Below are 15,946 nucleotides of genomic sequence, written 5' to 3'. Positions count from 1 at the left end.
TCCCCGAGCCGAGCTGGGTTGCTACCGCGGGTGACAGCCGGGTCTACAAAAGGACGGGCCGTGCGCTCACCATTTTGCACCAACTGCTGCTCGGGGACCCCGGGTCCCCTGGGGGCAGGGTGCAGCTGCACCCCAAGGCGGCGCCAGCCGGGGAGGGCGGGACACACTCCCCGGAGTCCACAGCGTGTACTGACCGCAGATAGGACTCTGGCCGCAGAAACGTGCGTGCGACACTGTCCCAAGCGTCGCACACACGGCACCCAGACCTCCGAGCAGCCCCCGCGGCAGGCCCCCGCCCAGGAGAGCGGCATCGGGGCGGGGCGGGGTCTGTCTCCGTGGCCCTGCAGCGCCGCAGGACACGGCTCCCTGATGCCCGGCACTGCTGACCCAGGCGAGTGGCTTCCAGATGCCCCCTCCCCCCTCTCAGAGGAGCCGTGGCGACCCTGAAGGCGTCCACCGCCCTCAGCCAGGCTCCTCCGAGGGGGACACTGCCCTCTTCCCGGGCGGAGCCTGCTGCTCGGGCGGAGCCTGCTGCTCGGACGGGAGACGCAGCTGCTGCAGGACCGCGGAGCCCAGCAGTGGAGATGACGGGCCCCGGGCCGCCCACCCGCCTTCCACGGGGGCGCAGACCCTGGGGGGCACAGGTGCCGGCCTGGTCACGGACACCGTGACGAAGGCCACGCCCTCCTCCCAGGGCGTTCGACCTCGCACCGACGCGCACGCCCCAGCGCCTGGGGCCCAGCGGGCACCCACCGCGTCTCAGAGGGCGTTGCAGCCACACCTGTCAGCCTCGTTCAAGTACAAGTTTATTCTGCAGTTCAGACGGGCACCGACACCCACCGCAGACGGTCGGGTGGCACAGCCCCGTTACTCCGGTTCCAAACACCCAGAAGCTTCCCCTCCACACGCCGACCTCAGCACAGCCCTGCGGGCGGGGAACTGAGCCAGGCCGGGCCGAGCCGGGCCAACCGGCCCACCTCCTGCTGGGAATGTCCATCTGTCCGTGGGACAGAGAGGGCTGGGTGCCGGGACGCGGGGCGGGAGGCGGTGGGCCGCAGTCAGACCCAGGTGCAGGTGGGCGCAGCCACTCGAGTGCAGTCCTGCACGCCCCCAGGAGCCCTCGCGGCCGCGGTCCCTCCGTCCCTCCTGCTCGCGTCTCTGGGATCTCACTGAGGGGCAGGGAAAGAGCCTCACCCGGCCACCCGGCAGCCTGCCGGTGGCGCCGCGGGCTCAGGTCTTCCGCACGAAGCTCAGCAGCTCCTCCTTCTCCATGCGGTAGCCGCTCCTCTTCCACTGGTCTCGCAGCTGCTGCAGCAGCGCCCCGATCTCCTTCCCGGAGGAGACGCCCGCCCTGCGGAGGTCGTGGCCGCTCACGGGGAAGGGCGGCACGGACCAGCGCTGCAGCTCCCGCAGGAGGGCGGGCCGGCCCTGGTACTTGAGCAGCTCGGCCACGCGGGCGGCGGCGTCCGGCTCCCTGCACTGAGGCCACACGGACAGCGTCAGCGCCCCCGAGAGCCCGCCCCACGGGGACCTGAGTGCGTGAGGGGCCGCCCCCCCCCCCCCCCCCCCCAGAGTGAGCGGCACCCACAGGACATGGGGTCCCGGCGCCAGGACACCGGCCGCACGCACCGTGGTGCGGGGACCGAGCGCGGCCGCGCCGGGGACGAGACGCACTCACGTCTATGAGGAAGTCCTGGTAGGGCTTCAGCGGCTCCGCGCCGTCCGGCGCCTCGACCAGGTCTCGCCGGTACTTGACGATGAACAGGCCGAGGTTCTTCTCTTCCTTGGAGATCTTCAGCCTCAGGTCCAGCTTTGAGACGTCGTCCTGGGCTCTGAACAGCGAGGCCAGGAGCGTCATTGGCCTCGGTGACAAACCCTCCACGTGCTGGCTGACGCGGTCGAACTCCTCCAGGCTCGCGCTGGCCGGTAAGCCTGGAGCGGGCACGAGAGCTGTTTCACCCGTCTCCACGGACGGACTTAACGCGCAGCCCCCAGAGGCTCAGCCAGCCACGGGGCTGCTCGGCAGGGACGCCCCTCGTGAGGGCGCCGCGTCCCCCGACCCGGCGCTCCCCCGTCCCACAGGGGCCCCCCGTTCCTCCCCCTGCAAACCGAGGGGAGTCCTGAAGCGCTGGTGTCCATGAGCCAGCGGCAGCAGCAGGGTGGGTGGGGGTGGTCACACCCGGGGACACAATCCGGCCACCGGCTCCTGCCCTCGCTCTGCTGCACAGCCACCAGACGCCCACCCCTCCAGTGAGCCCCGTCTGAAACGCACCGAGGTTCCCAGCGTGGGACGCACCAGACACGCCCGCTGTGCCCCTGCACACTCGCTGGGACAGCGCCCGTGCCTGTCACTCCTCCCCGACTCCGCACCGCTGACCCCCCGCCCCCGCTCCCAGCCTCCCACACGGGGCCGCTGCCACGCTCACTCCGCTCTCAGGCCCGGGCGCCCACCCACGTTCCCGAGCCGCCCGGACGCCACTCGGTGCCACTGGCCTGCCCTGCGCCGTCCCCACCCGTGACAAAACGGCCCTCTACCCGTCCTCAAAGCTCATCCTAAGATGTGTCATCTCTCCTTCGAGAACCCTTGAGCTGAACTACACACACTTCCCTCGTGAAACTTGAACCGACGCGTCTCCTTCCCTGAGACGCACGCTCGCCGCCCCCGGCCTCACCGACGTAGGGAGCCACGCCGAGGTCGTAGAGGAGGTGGATCAAGTGGTTCACGTGGTTGCCGACGAGAATCTTCTTCAGCTCCACCCAGATCCGCTCCCCCGACACCCCCGCCAGGCCCCTGGCGTTCTCCGCGATCGCTGCCAGAGTCTCGGGGTCGTGGTCGCCGACCGTGTCCACGATTCTCCCGTAAAACCTGCAAGGCAAAGCCCTCGCGGTGCAGTCACCCCTGCTGGCTCGCCCCCCAGCGGAGTCAAGTTTTCAGGCTGACGGCCCCGCGCACACCTGCTGAACCGCGGACAACCGTGGATGACCGTCGGTCGGGGCCGGGAGGGGCCCTGCAAAGCATGTGGTCAGTTCCCCGCCGTCTCCCTTTCCCTGACGAGGGCGCCCGCTGGCCAGGAACACACAAGCACCTCCTCCTCAAGGCTGGCAGGAACGGGGCCCCCGCCTCGCTGCCGCTTCCCGGCGCAGGCCCGAGTCGGTGCCGCGGGGACCGACCACGGGGAGCACTCCTCGAGGCGCCCCACCGGGGCTGAACGCCAGCCGGACACCCCGGCCCTGGACGCGGGCCCCGCCGCCTGCCCGGGGCTCGGAGGGGGTCTCAGACAGGACACACCGGCCTGGCCTCTGACGCCGCGCTGCCCTCCGCGGGGCCTCAGGGTCAAGGCCGTCAAGCGCAGACGTCCGACTCACTGGCATCGGAATTAAAGGGCTAGCTGGCAGTCTGTGTTCCGTTATCTCTAAACAGGGACTTGGCAAATACTCAGGTTTGGAGGACGGCCAGTGACAAAAGATAAGAGGCCAGGGGGCTTTGTGAGTCACCCAAGACTGTTACTGCCAGACGCGAAGCAGCCAGGTAGCAGAGTTCACGAAAAGGTCGCTGCGGGTGGAGCTCAAGGGAGTGGCGCCCACACCGCCACCCGAACGCACACCCCCTCCCCAAGCTCAGGCAGGAGGGCTCCCACGAACCTACACGCAGCCACACGCAGCCACGGCCCCCACCCCCGCCTCTGTGTGGGGGCGCCTCGCACAGGGCAGGCCCGCGGGCACCCACACAGCTGCATCAAGAAGGGTCAGCGCAGGGAACGCTGGACCAAAAACACGGACATGAAAAATGGCTTCAAGCCGGATGCTGTGAAAGATCACACGATGGAGCAGATGCGGTGTGTTCTGGGAACGGGAGTAAGAAGTTACTGCACGACCCTCCCAGGGCGCCCCCCTTGTCTCCTCCCCAGCCGGGCCCGCCTACTCCCCAGCAGGTTCCCGACACCACGGGTGCCGCTGGCACTCCACGCTCCTCCCTGCCTGTGCGCCCAGGCACAGCGGGGGTTAGGGTCCCTCTGGGATGACCCAGACGCTGCGGAGCGACCAGGGGGCGGGGCTGCCTGCAGCACGGGGACGCTGGGTGAGGGGACGGCAAGTCACGTCTCACCGGGATGGAGCGGCTCTGCTCTCGGGGTCATCACGCCACGCAGGGCGGGCACGCGGTTTAAAGCCCATGGATTGTTTATTTCTGGGATGTTCCAGGTAACACTTCCTGGTGTGGCTGCACGCAGAAAACTGGGGCTGGGGAAGGTGAGGCTGTGGGTCGGGGGCGACCCCGCAGCTCAGGGCCCACTGTGGACAGACGCTCACTTGGGAGGCTGCCGTCCCGCGCACTGGCCAGCTGGGCACTGCCCCCTCAGAGCTGCAGTGTGGTAGTCACTGCGAAAACGGTGTCAGTAATTTTCAAAACCTCTTACCTAAAGTATCTTAAAATCCTAAGGTAATCTTCCTGTATCCTCTTTTTAGCATGCCCGACAAATCTCACTTTCTTGTTTTTCAAATCTTCGTAACCGTTGAAGTAGTCGTACAAAGTGCCGTCGAAGCCTGTTTGTCGGGAAGGAGGGGAGAGAAACGACCGTCAGCAAGCGAGAACTGGGAAGGGGTGAGGCATGTGACCGCAGTGGAGTGTGACCCAGCTGTGAGAAAGGGCGGACTCCTGCCATTCGTGGGGCGGGCAGGGGCCCGAGAGCATCAGCTACTCGAAGTCCGTCGGACGAGAAAGGCGGGCACCGTGTGACCCCACGTGCTGTGTGACCTCCCTCACGGCGGACCCTGAAGAGCGACCCAGAGCCCAGCTCACAGCACAGACCAGGCGGGTGGTCGCCAGAGACGGTGGGTAGGACGAGATGGGGGAGGGGTCACAAGCACACCCCCCTGGCTGTTTTGGTCCATACAGCATTTTGGTGTGCATGGAAAATTTAAAAGGCTCCAGAATGAAGAGGAAATAAAAACCGGAAAGAAAACAATGCAGATAAATAAAAACAAGAATCTGATTGCAAAGTAACAGGTGTGGCGCAACTGACTCAATGTTATTGTTCTTCACGAAGAGACTCTCAACTGTGTCTGGTGAGTGTGGAGATGTTAGGTCTTTTTCAAAAAAGACAAAATTTGGAGGAAAAAACACAGGATATCTGGCAAACGTAAGAGAAGCGCAGTAACCAGAAAAGCCAGGACTAGGGAAGCTCCGTCCAGTCGGGGGAGGACAGCCCGGACAAAAGCAGCTGAGAGGCCAGGGAGGACCACCCTGGGGGGGTGCCTGTTCGGCTCCGAGCACCCTGCGATCACAAACACGGGGAGTGAGAGCGTGGGCGGGGCCCGGGCGGACACGCACCGAGAGAGAGTCGTGTGGGGGTGTGTGACCGAGTGTGTGACCAAGTGTGTGGGGGCGTCTGTGTGCACACTCACACTCAGGGACACGTCCAGGCGCCACGACTAAGGGAACGCTACCCCCCCCCCCCCCCCCGGCAGCTCTCCTGAAGGACGGCGCTCACGGACGGACAGACGGACGCATGCACGCGTGGCCGGCACCCTCACCCAGAAACATGGAGTTGATGGTGAGGTCCCTGCGCTCGGCGTCCTTCTGCCAGTCGGTGGTGAACTCCACCTCGGCGTGCCTGCCGTCCGTGACGACGTCGATCCGCAGCGTGGTGATCTCAAAGTTCTCGTTGTGCAGCTGCAATGGGACACGTTCTCAAACATTAGTGTGGGTGTCTCTGGGTGGACAGACCTTTTAAAAACCATACACCCTTCCCAGCTAGAGGGGACGCGTCCGACCTATGAAGCAGCCCTCGGACCCTTCCCTTTCCGACCAGGCCCCTCCGTGCAGCCGCTCTGCACACCCGGCGTCGGTGCGCGAGGGCTGAGCCCCGGTGTACGGAGCAGAGAGCGGCGCCGAGCTGTGACTTGGAGGGCCGTGCACACAGGCGCACACGTGAGCGGAGCCGTGGAGAGAGGGGGACACGTGGAAGGGACTGTACGCCCCACAAGCAGCACACTGACTGGAAGGAGGGGCCCGAGGCAGAGGGCCCCCAGGCCCAGCGGGAGTCGGGCGCCCCTGCGGGGGGCCTGAATGCCACGCACCAGCCGGAAGCCTGTTCCGGAACTCCTGTCCGCTGGGTCTCGGGGAGCGGAGCCCAGCTGGGCTGAGCCGGGACAGCCCTCACGGGTCCCTTGGAGGGGGTCACAGGGAGGGGGTCCCCGCCCTGCCTCCACGGCCAACACAGCCAACGCTCGGGCCCCAGTGAGGGGAGGACACCATGTCCCACGTGCGGCTGCCTCAGCCAGGGCAGCTGTCGGAGGAGGCAGAGGTGGCGGCCTGGGAGCTGCCAGGGGTCCCCAGCGACAGGCGGGGACCACCTGGGTGAGGGCCTGCACCGAGGACTGGAGCGTGGCTGCTGAGCTCACCGACTGTGACCGTGGGAGGGTCCCGGACGAGCTGGGGACACTCGTGCCGAAAGCGCGTCACAAAAAACACCGTCCACTGCGAGGTGCCCCAGAAGCGTGGTCACAGCACCCCCCCAGGCGGATCCCCCAATGCTTGGTGTTAACCCAACACCAGGGGACGCCCCGAGACGCCGCTGCGGTGGGTGTGGGGGAGGCCGCACCCCCGCCCTCCCCGGCCGAGGGGCGCCCGCTCACCCGGGCCGTGATGGTGCCATGCTTCTCCCCCTTGTTGTTGACCATGCGCACGCCGGCCGCCTGCAGCAGCCCCTTCATCTGCTCGGGCGTGGCGGGCGTGGCGAAGTCCACGTCCTGCGGCTTCACCCCGTTCAGCAGGTCCCGCACGGCGCCGCCAGCGATGCGCAGCTCGTGGTTCTCCTTCTTGAACAGCTCTGCCGAGAGAGACGCCTCCGTGTCCGCGTGTCCCTGGGAGGCGGGGCGGCGGTCCCCGCGGGGAGCGCTCCCCGTGGCGGCGCTCGGGCCGGCCCGCACCACAGGGGGCACGCGAGGGCCTCCGTGGAGGCCCACCTGCACCACACGGGGGAGCCCCCCGCCGGCGGGGGGGTTCAGGGTTTCACTCTACGCCGCGGGACCGGCCTGCCTCCCCGGGCCCAACCCACACCCGAACCACCTGTCTCCCCCCTTCTCAGGGGGACCTGCCCGCAAGCCTGGCTCACGCCGGAGCTGAACCGCGGTATCCCAGCTTAATAAAAAGGGGGCTTTATTGGAAAAAACTTTTTTAAAGATTTCCTTTCTTGGAGACGGGGCATGCGGCAGAACAGCGGCAACTGATGACAGCTACAGAACATGCGGAGGAAACCCCCCGCCCCCCGCCACCAGATTCACGGCGTCGCTGCGCCGCTCTGGAAGGAGGAGAGTTGTCCTGGGTCACACATTAAATACACTGCGACATGTAATAAAAAAAATCTTGTAACATTTGAGGTAAGTTTACAGTTTTGTGTTGGGCCGCGTTCACAGCCATCCTGGGCTGCACAGGGCATGCGGGCCGCAGGCTGGACACACCCGGCTTAGAACCTGCAGAGACCAGCCGCATCCAGTAAGGGGCCTGGCCTCACCCAACCCCACCCCTAGCCTCATCAGCAGCTAACCCCCACACCTGAGCTACCCCAGGAGCACGGGAGAGTCCTTAAAAGGCCATGAAATGGCCAGGCAGCTCTTCCGAGAAATCTCCACCCCAGGGCCTGGAGAGTCCTGAACACCCCGCCCCATCGCCGAGTGCCCCGCCCCTAGAGAGACAGCCTCAGCGGAAGCAGCCGCAGCAGCTCCTCGGTCTCACTGCGTCACTAACGGACTCTTTCACTTTAAACTCTGTGCTGCCTCACATGTGACTTCCTTCCCGCACGAGGCCAAGAACCCACGGTGGGTCGTGCACCTTCGGGTCCCTGGCCCGGGAATGCCTGTATCGCCTCCAAACTAAACAGAATCTAAGAAATGTTTAGAATGCAAAAAACAGACGCGTTTTCCTTTCCACGTGGAACCTGTGCTCACAGGATGAGTGGTGGCCACTGAGTGCACGGGTAACCAGCATCGAGGCCCTTGGCCCGGCCTCCCCACTCTCCGGCGGTGAAGTCCAAGTGGCCCAGTGCGCTCACAGGGGGATGGGAATGAGACCCCTCATTCAAAGTACAGGAGCCGCCACGTTGCTCAGCCCTACAGGAACGCACAGCCCCGCCCCCAAACTGGCGGTCCCAGTACTGTCATACCACGCCGGAGGGCGTCTGCACAGGCCTGTGTTGTGTGGGAAGACAGGGCGCTTGGGAACTGTGAGAGCGGCACAATTTTACCCTGACCTAAAAAGTCATCCGACTCAAGAACAGGAGGGCTGCTCTAGGGACAGGCTAACCCAGCAGAGCCGTCTGAAAGCAGCGGCGCCCCCACCTCCTCTGCATCGGGAGTAAGAGTTCCCTTCAAACTCTCTCGCTGCCCCTCCTCCCCAGAGACTCCCGTTCAGGAGACCAGATGGGACCCGGCCCCGGATGCTTCCAAAGCGCCCCCGGTGGACCCGGGGGAAGCCAGGGTTGCACAGCACAGCGCAGGGCCCGCCTCCACATACGAACACCCAACACACTGCCGGAGGTGCTGCCTACACGCCCCTGGCCTCGACAGGCAGCGGGGTGGCTGCTCCAGCGAGAGCAGCAGCGACCCTGAGGACAACGCAAGGGGCTCAGGCTGGGGAGGAGATGGGGCTGCCTCCTGACGCCTTCCTGGTAAGGTCTGCACGCACCCTGGCCGGGGGACACTGGTCTCTCCTGGCCTTCAAGTTCTGGAAGGCATCTGATCCCAGGGAAGGGACAGGCGGAGCCCAGCTCCGCAGGTGTGTTCCCATGTGAACGCTGGTGGCGCCTTCCACACCCTCCTCCTCCTGCCTGGGAAACCTCCCACCTGCTCCCTAAGGTAGTGGCCGGATACTGGATGGAAGCACTTAGCGCAGAGAACAGCACGCTCTTCACCCGTCACTTCTTGCCTCCCCTTATAACTTGGCTGTAGCTCTGGACGGCCCATGGCCGGGCAGGCCTCTTTCCTGAACAGCCCGCCCCCACGTGGTTGAAACGCGAAACACGTCTCCTGCCGCAGGTCCCCCAGGCTTTGCAAGCAGAAGACAGCGGAGTCTCACCGGTGAGGCTCTTGAGCCCTTCCGTGAACAGGGACTGGAACTCCGGGGACTGCAGCTTCATGGTGAACAGGTGTCGTCGCTCCAGCAGGCGCAGTCCAGCCCAGCCACCGCTCGGCCACCAGCGGCGCAGGCACCTCAGCATCTGCGACACAGACGTGCGCGCACAGGGACGGGATTTAAAAGTGGCGGGAAAGAAAGGGGCGCCCCGCGATGTTCTGTGTTGCCCAGGAGATGTTTCTCTCTTGTTCGGAGGGAAAGGAGTAGGGGCCGGTCGGAGGGCTACGTCCCGCGGAGGGGGGGGGGGGCTCCCGGGGCAGGGCCTGGGCTCCCAGAGGTCCGCTCACCGTCGCCAGACCCTCCGAAGGCGGCCGCCGGCTCAGTGACTCGCCCTCCCAGGGGTCAGCCAGGGCATGTCAGCCTCGCTCCCCACCCCACCCGGTATCTCCGGCCCAGGGGCTTCCCAGGCCTGTGAGCCAGGTGAGTGTGCGCGTCGTGCAGTTCCCCGTCCCCGCCCCGCCCGCGGCTCGTCGCAACGCAGCGTTTCCCTCGCCAGGCGGCCTCGGCGGCCGCTGCAGCGGGAACGGCCGGAGAAGCACTACTGTCGGTGGAAAGCAGGTGTCGGGGGCGGCGCTGCCCGTCCGGCACCAGGGACCGTCCCAGCCCGCCGCAGGACAACGCCTGGCCTCCTCCGCCTCCCCTTCGGACAATCCGCGGGGCCCGTCCCCGAAGCCGCGGCACCCACACCAGGTGGCGAACGGAGAGGCGCAGCGAGACCTCGGGGACCCGGCGGCGCGCGGGGCAGAAGGTGTCTGGGGACGCCCGGCACGCTCTGTCGGGTTCCGGGTCCCGGGGCGGACGAGTCCGTCGCTACCCTCGGCTGTCGGTCCCGAGGGCCGGCCCCGCGTACGGACGCCCGGCTGTTCCCGGGCCCGCTCCCACCGCCCCCTCCCAGCTCCCCCTCCCGCTCACCCGCCCTGCCGCCGACGTTGCCTTGGACGCACTTCCGGGCGGCGGCCTTCGTGACGTCACTCGCGCGCGCCCGCTGACGGCCAATGGGAAGTGCCAGAAAGTCGTGGGCGGGGCCTGGAGGGCTCCCGGACTCGGAGGCCCGCGTGCGCGCACGCGCACCGGGAGGGGGCTCTGTTTTGGTTATTTGTCCCCGCGCCTCTCGCCCAGAGGTGGTGGGCGCTCGACTGCGTGGCGTTCCCGCGGAACTCTGTGGTCCGCCGTGAGATGCGACTCTTCACACGTCCCAGCGTTTACCACGGCTCCGTAAATGCTGGCTTGCATCTGCCCGCTCCCGGAGTCGCACGGGACTCCGCATTGGAGGAACGCAGTCTTTTTTGTTGTTGTTGTAATTTTTAAAAAAATATTGTATTTTTATTTTTACTTTTTTAGATCTTATTTGTTTTTTTGTTTGTTTGTTTGTTTTAGAAAGGGAAGGGAGGGAGAAAGAGAAAGAGAGAGAAAGAAACATCAGTGTACGGTTGCTGGGGGCGGTGGCCTACAACCCAGGCATGTGCCCTGACTGGGAATCGAACCTGCGACACTTTGGTTCGCAGCCCGAGCTCCATCCACTGAGCTACGCCAGCCAGGGCAGGAACGCAGTCTTGAAAGTGATCTGGGAAACCATGCCCTTTCCTGCCTGGTCTGCGGGCTTTTGCAGACGCAGAGTGCAGAACGTGCCTTTGGCTCGGCTCTCACTTTCTTCCGAAGCAGGGGACGGTGAAAAAAGTGGCACAGGCAGGGGTGGGAGGACAGCCCTAGATCCTCCAAGTGGGACGCTTCCGAGGCATTCCACCACTTATCGAAGGAAATAAACGAGCTCTGCATCTTATACAGTCTGTGTTTTAATGTTTTTAAAGTCGTCTCAATAAAACTTGACTTAATTTCTCTAAAATGCTCCTAAAAAAATCTGCATGCTGCGGTATTTCTGTGGCTTCCAATGGTCGACCCCTTGTCTCCAGATGGGTTAAGTGTCCCGTTCTGAGAAGCCATACAGAGACACAGTGTGGATTCCAGGGAAGAGGACATGCATCCTGCACTGTCCCAGCTAGACTGACCAAGGAAAACACAGAGGACTCATTGTAAAGGAGTCTATCAGCATGGATACTAACAGAATAAAGGGAGGTAGCACGGACCATTTTACACCAACCAATTTGACATTGTAGGTGAAAGGCACAAATTCTTAGGAAAATGCAACCGTTCAGAACTGAAACAAGCTGAAATTTTAAAATCTGAATAGCTCTTTACTATTAAAGAAATTGAATTTTGTTCCACAAATTTCCCACAGAGATAATTCCAGGCCCAGATGGTTTCGGTGGTCAAATTTATCAACCACTTAAGGAAGAAATAACACCAATCTTGCACAATTTTTGTTCAGAGAATAGAAGAGGGAACACGTTTCCTCTCATTTGAGGTCGGTGTGAGACTGATAAGGACACTGAAATGAGTATTATCAAACATGTACAGAGTAATATCCACATGAACATAAAAACAAGTATCTTTAGTAAGTAAAATATTAGCAACTTGAATCCAGCAAGTCAGGTTAATCAAATTGAGCTCATTTTAAGAATGCAAGATGGATTTAACATTTAAAAACCAATCAGCATTATTCACCGTATTAGTAGACCCAAGAGGGAAAGCTCTGTGATCATCCTGATAGATGCAGAAGAGAAGCACTTAAAATTCAACACCCATTCACCATAAAAACTCCCAGGAAATTAAGATGAGAGGAACCCCTCAAGTCGGTAAACGGCATCTGTAAAAATGCATAGCCAATGCACTCGATGGCGAAGTGTGGACTTTTCCCCTAACGTCAGCAGTGAGACACGGGTGCCCAGCCTCAGCGCTTCCTGTGCAGAGTTCAGAACCGTTAACGTGAGGCAAGAAAACAAACAGGTGTAACAAGCTGGAAGGAAGCCAAAGTGTCTTTGTGTTACACGACAACAGTCTGTGCAGAAATCCCAGGAATCAAACAAGTGTTTGAACTAAGAAGTGAATTTTGCAAGGTCATAGGATTCAAGGTGAATATATAAAAATCAGTTGCATGTTTATACAGTGGCAGCAAATAGTTATAAGTTCTAGTAACTAAACATATAGAGATGTGTAGATATACAATATAGGAATGAATGTAACAAAAGCAGTTATATGGTTGGTAATCAAGCATATGTAAAAATATTCAACATCATCAGTCATTAGGGATATGCAATTACATACTTATTAGCGTGTTTAAATAAAAAAACCTGGCGGGGGCGAGGATGTGGAGCAAAGGGAACCCTGTGCCCTATAGGTGGGGTTATAGCCACTGTGGAAAACTAGTGTGGAGAATCCCCCCCAAATTAAAAATAGAGCTTTCAGCCCTGGCTGGAGTGGCTCAGTGGACTGAGTGCCGGCCTGCAAACCAAAGAGTCGCCGGTCCCATTCCCAGTCAGGGCACACGCCTGGGCTGCGGGCCAGGTCCCCCGTGGAGGGCGCAGTGAAAGGCAACCACACACTGATGTTTCTCTCCCTCTCTTTCCCTCTCCCTTCTCCTCTCTCTAAAAAATAAATAAGTAAAATCTTCTTAAAAAATAGAGCTTGCACACAATTCAGCAATTCTACTTCTGGGTACTTATCCAAAAACAACAAACTATTGGGTTGGCCAAAAAGTTTCTTTGCTTGTTTTTCTGTAAGATGGTTTTAGTAGCACTGAATTGTCTTTAACTTCACTCAGAGCAATTTTGTTAGACTGTGTTGTGACGGCTGTTATATCAGCGTGCATTTTTTGAAAACATCAAAATTGTTGAATTTCTGTGTAGCAATTTTAATATTGAAGATGGAAGAAAATTAGCAACAGTTTCAGCATATTATGCTTTGTTACTTCAGGAAAAGTAAAAAAAAAATGCAATTGAAATACAAAAAAAAAAGACCTGTGCAGTGTGTGGGGGAGGTGCTGTGGCTGATCTAACATGTCAAGGTGGTTTGGGAAGTTCCATGCTGGAGGTTTCTCGTTGGATGGTGCTCCAGGGTCAGGCCGACCAGGTGAGGTTGACAGCGATGGAGTCAAGACGTTAATTGAGAACAATCAATGTTCTACCCAATATTTACCTGAGAGAGACAAAATTATGTTCACATGAAAAAAAAATGTATGTGAACGGTTATAATAGCCTCATTGATAACCATCCAAACCTGGACATAAATAAACCCACGTCCCCCAGCGGGCGAGTGGACAGGCAAGCGGCGGTGCATTCAGACGGCGGAACGCCGCTCAGCGACGGGAAGGACTGAGCCACGGGTCGCACAGCCACGGGTCTGCCCTCGGGTGCAGAAAGCCGCACCCAGGGGGCTGCACACAGAGCGCCTGTACTGGCTCGACCTCCCGGGAAGGGCGGACCGGAGGAGGCCGAAGCGGACAGTTGTTGGCAGCGACCGGAGACGGTTGAGGGGTGTCTGCACAGACGCGTGGGGGAACTGGGGGCATGTGTGGAATCTTCTAGACCTTGTTAGGGTGCTTAGGACATGAGTGTGTAAGTTCGTCAAACACACAGAACAGCACCCCAAAAAGGGTAAAGTTTCCCGCATGCAAATCAAACCTCAGCAAACCTGACTAAAATATTTTCTCTATACATTACCGAGAAACAACTAGAACATGAAAAAGGTTTTTAAATACGTATTTCCCCCCTGGCTGGGCAGCTCGGCTGGTTAGAGTGTCATCCCAGTACGCCAAGGTTGTGGGTTTGACCCCCAGCCGGGGCACGGATGACGGCAAACTCGCCAGCTTTGATAAGGTTTTTTTTTTTTTTTTAATGCATGTTGGTAGGACAGCTGTCACACACAACTGAACACAATTGTTTCGAATGAAGTTAAAGGCGACCACGCACTGGTAGAGCTGATGCATGAAAAAAAAACAACCAAGCTTTTTGGCAGACCCGGTATTTCCCGTGCAGACCGCATGCCCGGAGGTAAGCAGTACCGTGAACAGACAGGCCGTGAGGGCCAGCGGGTGTCTGCCGTGCCGTGGACACCCCAGAGCCCCGGGTGCCCTTCTGAAGCTAGAAGGCCACATACGATGAAAAAAGACAGTCGAGAAAATGGGATAAATCCGGGTAGGAAACATGCGTGGACATGCACCATGTGCGCCTGCCGCAGGCCGGACTGGTTCCTGCTTCTCGCACTCTGGAAACCTCTCTCTGCGGACCGGGCCCTCCTCGGGCTAGCTAGGATTCCCCCCGGGGGGGGGGGGGGCGGGGCGGGGGACCGCTCTCATCCTTCTTCACAGCGAGTACGCCCTTTGGTTCCCACATGTATATGCATCTTGTGGCCAAAATGTGGCCCCGGAAAATGTTCAGTCGTCTCTCTGTTCATCGGAGTGTTGCTGGTGCTCCTCTGAAGCCGATTCGCTTCTGCAAACCAGAGAGAGACCTGCCGGCCTGGGCCCCGCGGTGGTGGCCGTGGCGCCGCTCCGCCCCCTGTCCCTTCGGCGGGTGTTTGCCTGGCGTCTGCTGCGCGCCCCTGGCACGTGGGAACTCCCGGCTCGGGGCCGGCTCCTACCCCCCGCCCCCTCCATGCGCCCGGAGCAGTGCCAGGCATCGCAGGAGCTCCTCGGTCCCCGCAGACACGGCGAGGCATTGTGCCAGCGGGGAAGCTGAGGCACCGGAGGCCGGTGTGTCTAAGGTCCCGCAGGCAGGCAGCGCAGCAGCAGCAGCACCGACGCCCCGGCGTCCTGACTCCCACCCCGCTGCCCGCAGCAGACGCTGGAGAGGGGCAGGGGGCGTCCTGCAGGGCCTGCGCGCCACGCGACGGCACTCGGATTTCCTTTTCACGCGAATGCAGAGACACGGAGGGCGTCTCAGCGGGGTTTCATGAGTCCCTTGGAGTCTCCTGCGGTTTGCAAGGCGGCAGTGTGGGCGGAGCCAGCAGGACGGCCGTGGCGCGTGGGGCGTGGCTTTGCCCCCGGCAAGTCACAGTGCGGGAGGTCAAAAGTCTCTCGTGGGTCCGCAGGGCTGCGAACTTCTGCGGGCGCGTGGGGGAGAGTCTGTTCTTTCGTCTTTTCCAGCTTCTAGAACGTCCTCCCTCCACCCTCAAAGCCCTCCCCATGCCCCCTTCTGCTCCCCAGAACCCTGCTCATCCTCCCACCGAGGGGTCCTCTGCTCCATCATAGCCCCAGACACACATTCACGGGCTCTGGGAACTTGGGGGCCACGATCCAGCTGCTGCCACGCCCGAGGCTGCACTTTAAGGATGGGGGGCTGGGGGAGGGGGCGGCACAGGGACACCAAGGACCGTGATTTACAGACCCACCGATCGGCCACGTGGGCCTCCATCAGCCGTGCCCGCCCCAGTGAGTGGTACTTTCTGCACGTTCGTCCGCGGCTGGGGTTTCGGCGGACGGCTCGGTTGCAGGTGAAAACAGCGCCCCCTTCCGACCCCAGGTGCCCAGCCCCCGGCCAGGGCCTCACTCCCGGAGCCCCCGGGGTCAACGACCCTGACACACCGCTGCTCCCGGCAGCCTTTGCACACGGGACAGAGCGGGGGCGGGGGGGGGGGGGTTGGGGGGGGGGAATGCCCTATGGAAGGAGGTGAATTTACCAGGACAGCGCCAGGCCTCTTGGGGAAGGCCGTCAAGGCAGCGTTCAGACGAGTCAGACAGAAACGCCCGTGGGACCTAATTTTAGTGTCTGCACGTGTGGAGGGCGGAGGCCGGTCCTCGGACCCCGCACCCCGCACCCCACCCTGTTGTTGTTTTCTGCGAGACTCATTTGTTTAAAAGAACGCGTCCTGTTTCGAGAATGTGTTCTTTGTTTGAAACGACAAAAAGTACCTGTTTGAAGCAACAGCCATTCACAAGCTTCGCTCTCCTAGGAGTTTCAAGGGGGCCAGCTGCAGCCGGGG

The 15,946-nt window shown here is 61.2% G+C and overlaps 1 protein-coding gene across 3 annotated transcripts; it reads right to left on the bottom strand.

Annotated features, from left to right (window-relative positions):
* Window positions 1-793: 793 nt before the first annotated feature.
* On the bottom strand, window positions 794-10,114 carry TRNT1 (tRNA nucleotidyl transferase 1). Of its 3 annotated transcripts, none has more exons than XM_028518589.2 (8): window positions 10,043-10,114; window positions 9,074-9,215; window positions 6,637-6,830; window positions 5,533-5,671; window positions 4,416-4,542; window positions 2,673-2,866; window positions 1,679-1,932; window positions 794-1,479 (listed from the first exon to the last, which is right to left on the bottom strand). In XM_028518589.2, exons 2-8 carry the CDS (start codon window positions 9,213-9,215, stop codon window positions 1,231-1,233), a joined length of 1,299 nt encoding a protein of 432 aa, XP_028374390.1. In that variant the 5' UTR covers window positions 10,043-10,114; the 3' UTR covers window positions 794-1,230. The 3 variants fall into 3 exon arrangements, with proteins under 3 accessions (XP_028374390.1, XP_028374387.1, XP_035886137.1); XM_028518586.2 differs by lacking the exon at window positions 10,043-10,114 and adding an exon at window positions 9,418-10,029; XM_036030244.1 differs by lacking the exon at window positions 10,043-10,114 and adding an exon at window positions 9,509-10,029.
* Window positions 10,115-15,946: the final 5,832 nt, after the last annotated feature.

The sequence above is a fragment of the Phyllostomus discolor genome, chromosome 7 (assembly GCF_004126475.2).
Source record: "Phyllostomus discolor isolate MPI-MPIP mPhyDis1 chromosome 7, mPhyDis1.pri.v3, whole genome shotgun sequence".
NCBI lineage: Eukaryota > Metazoa > Chordata > Mammalia > Chiroptera > Phyllostomidae > Phyllostomus > Phyllostomus discolor.
This window is presented reverse-complemented; position numbering and strand designations above follow the sequence as displayed.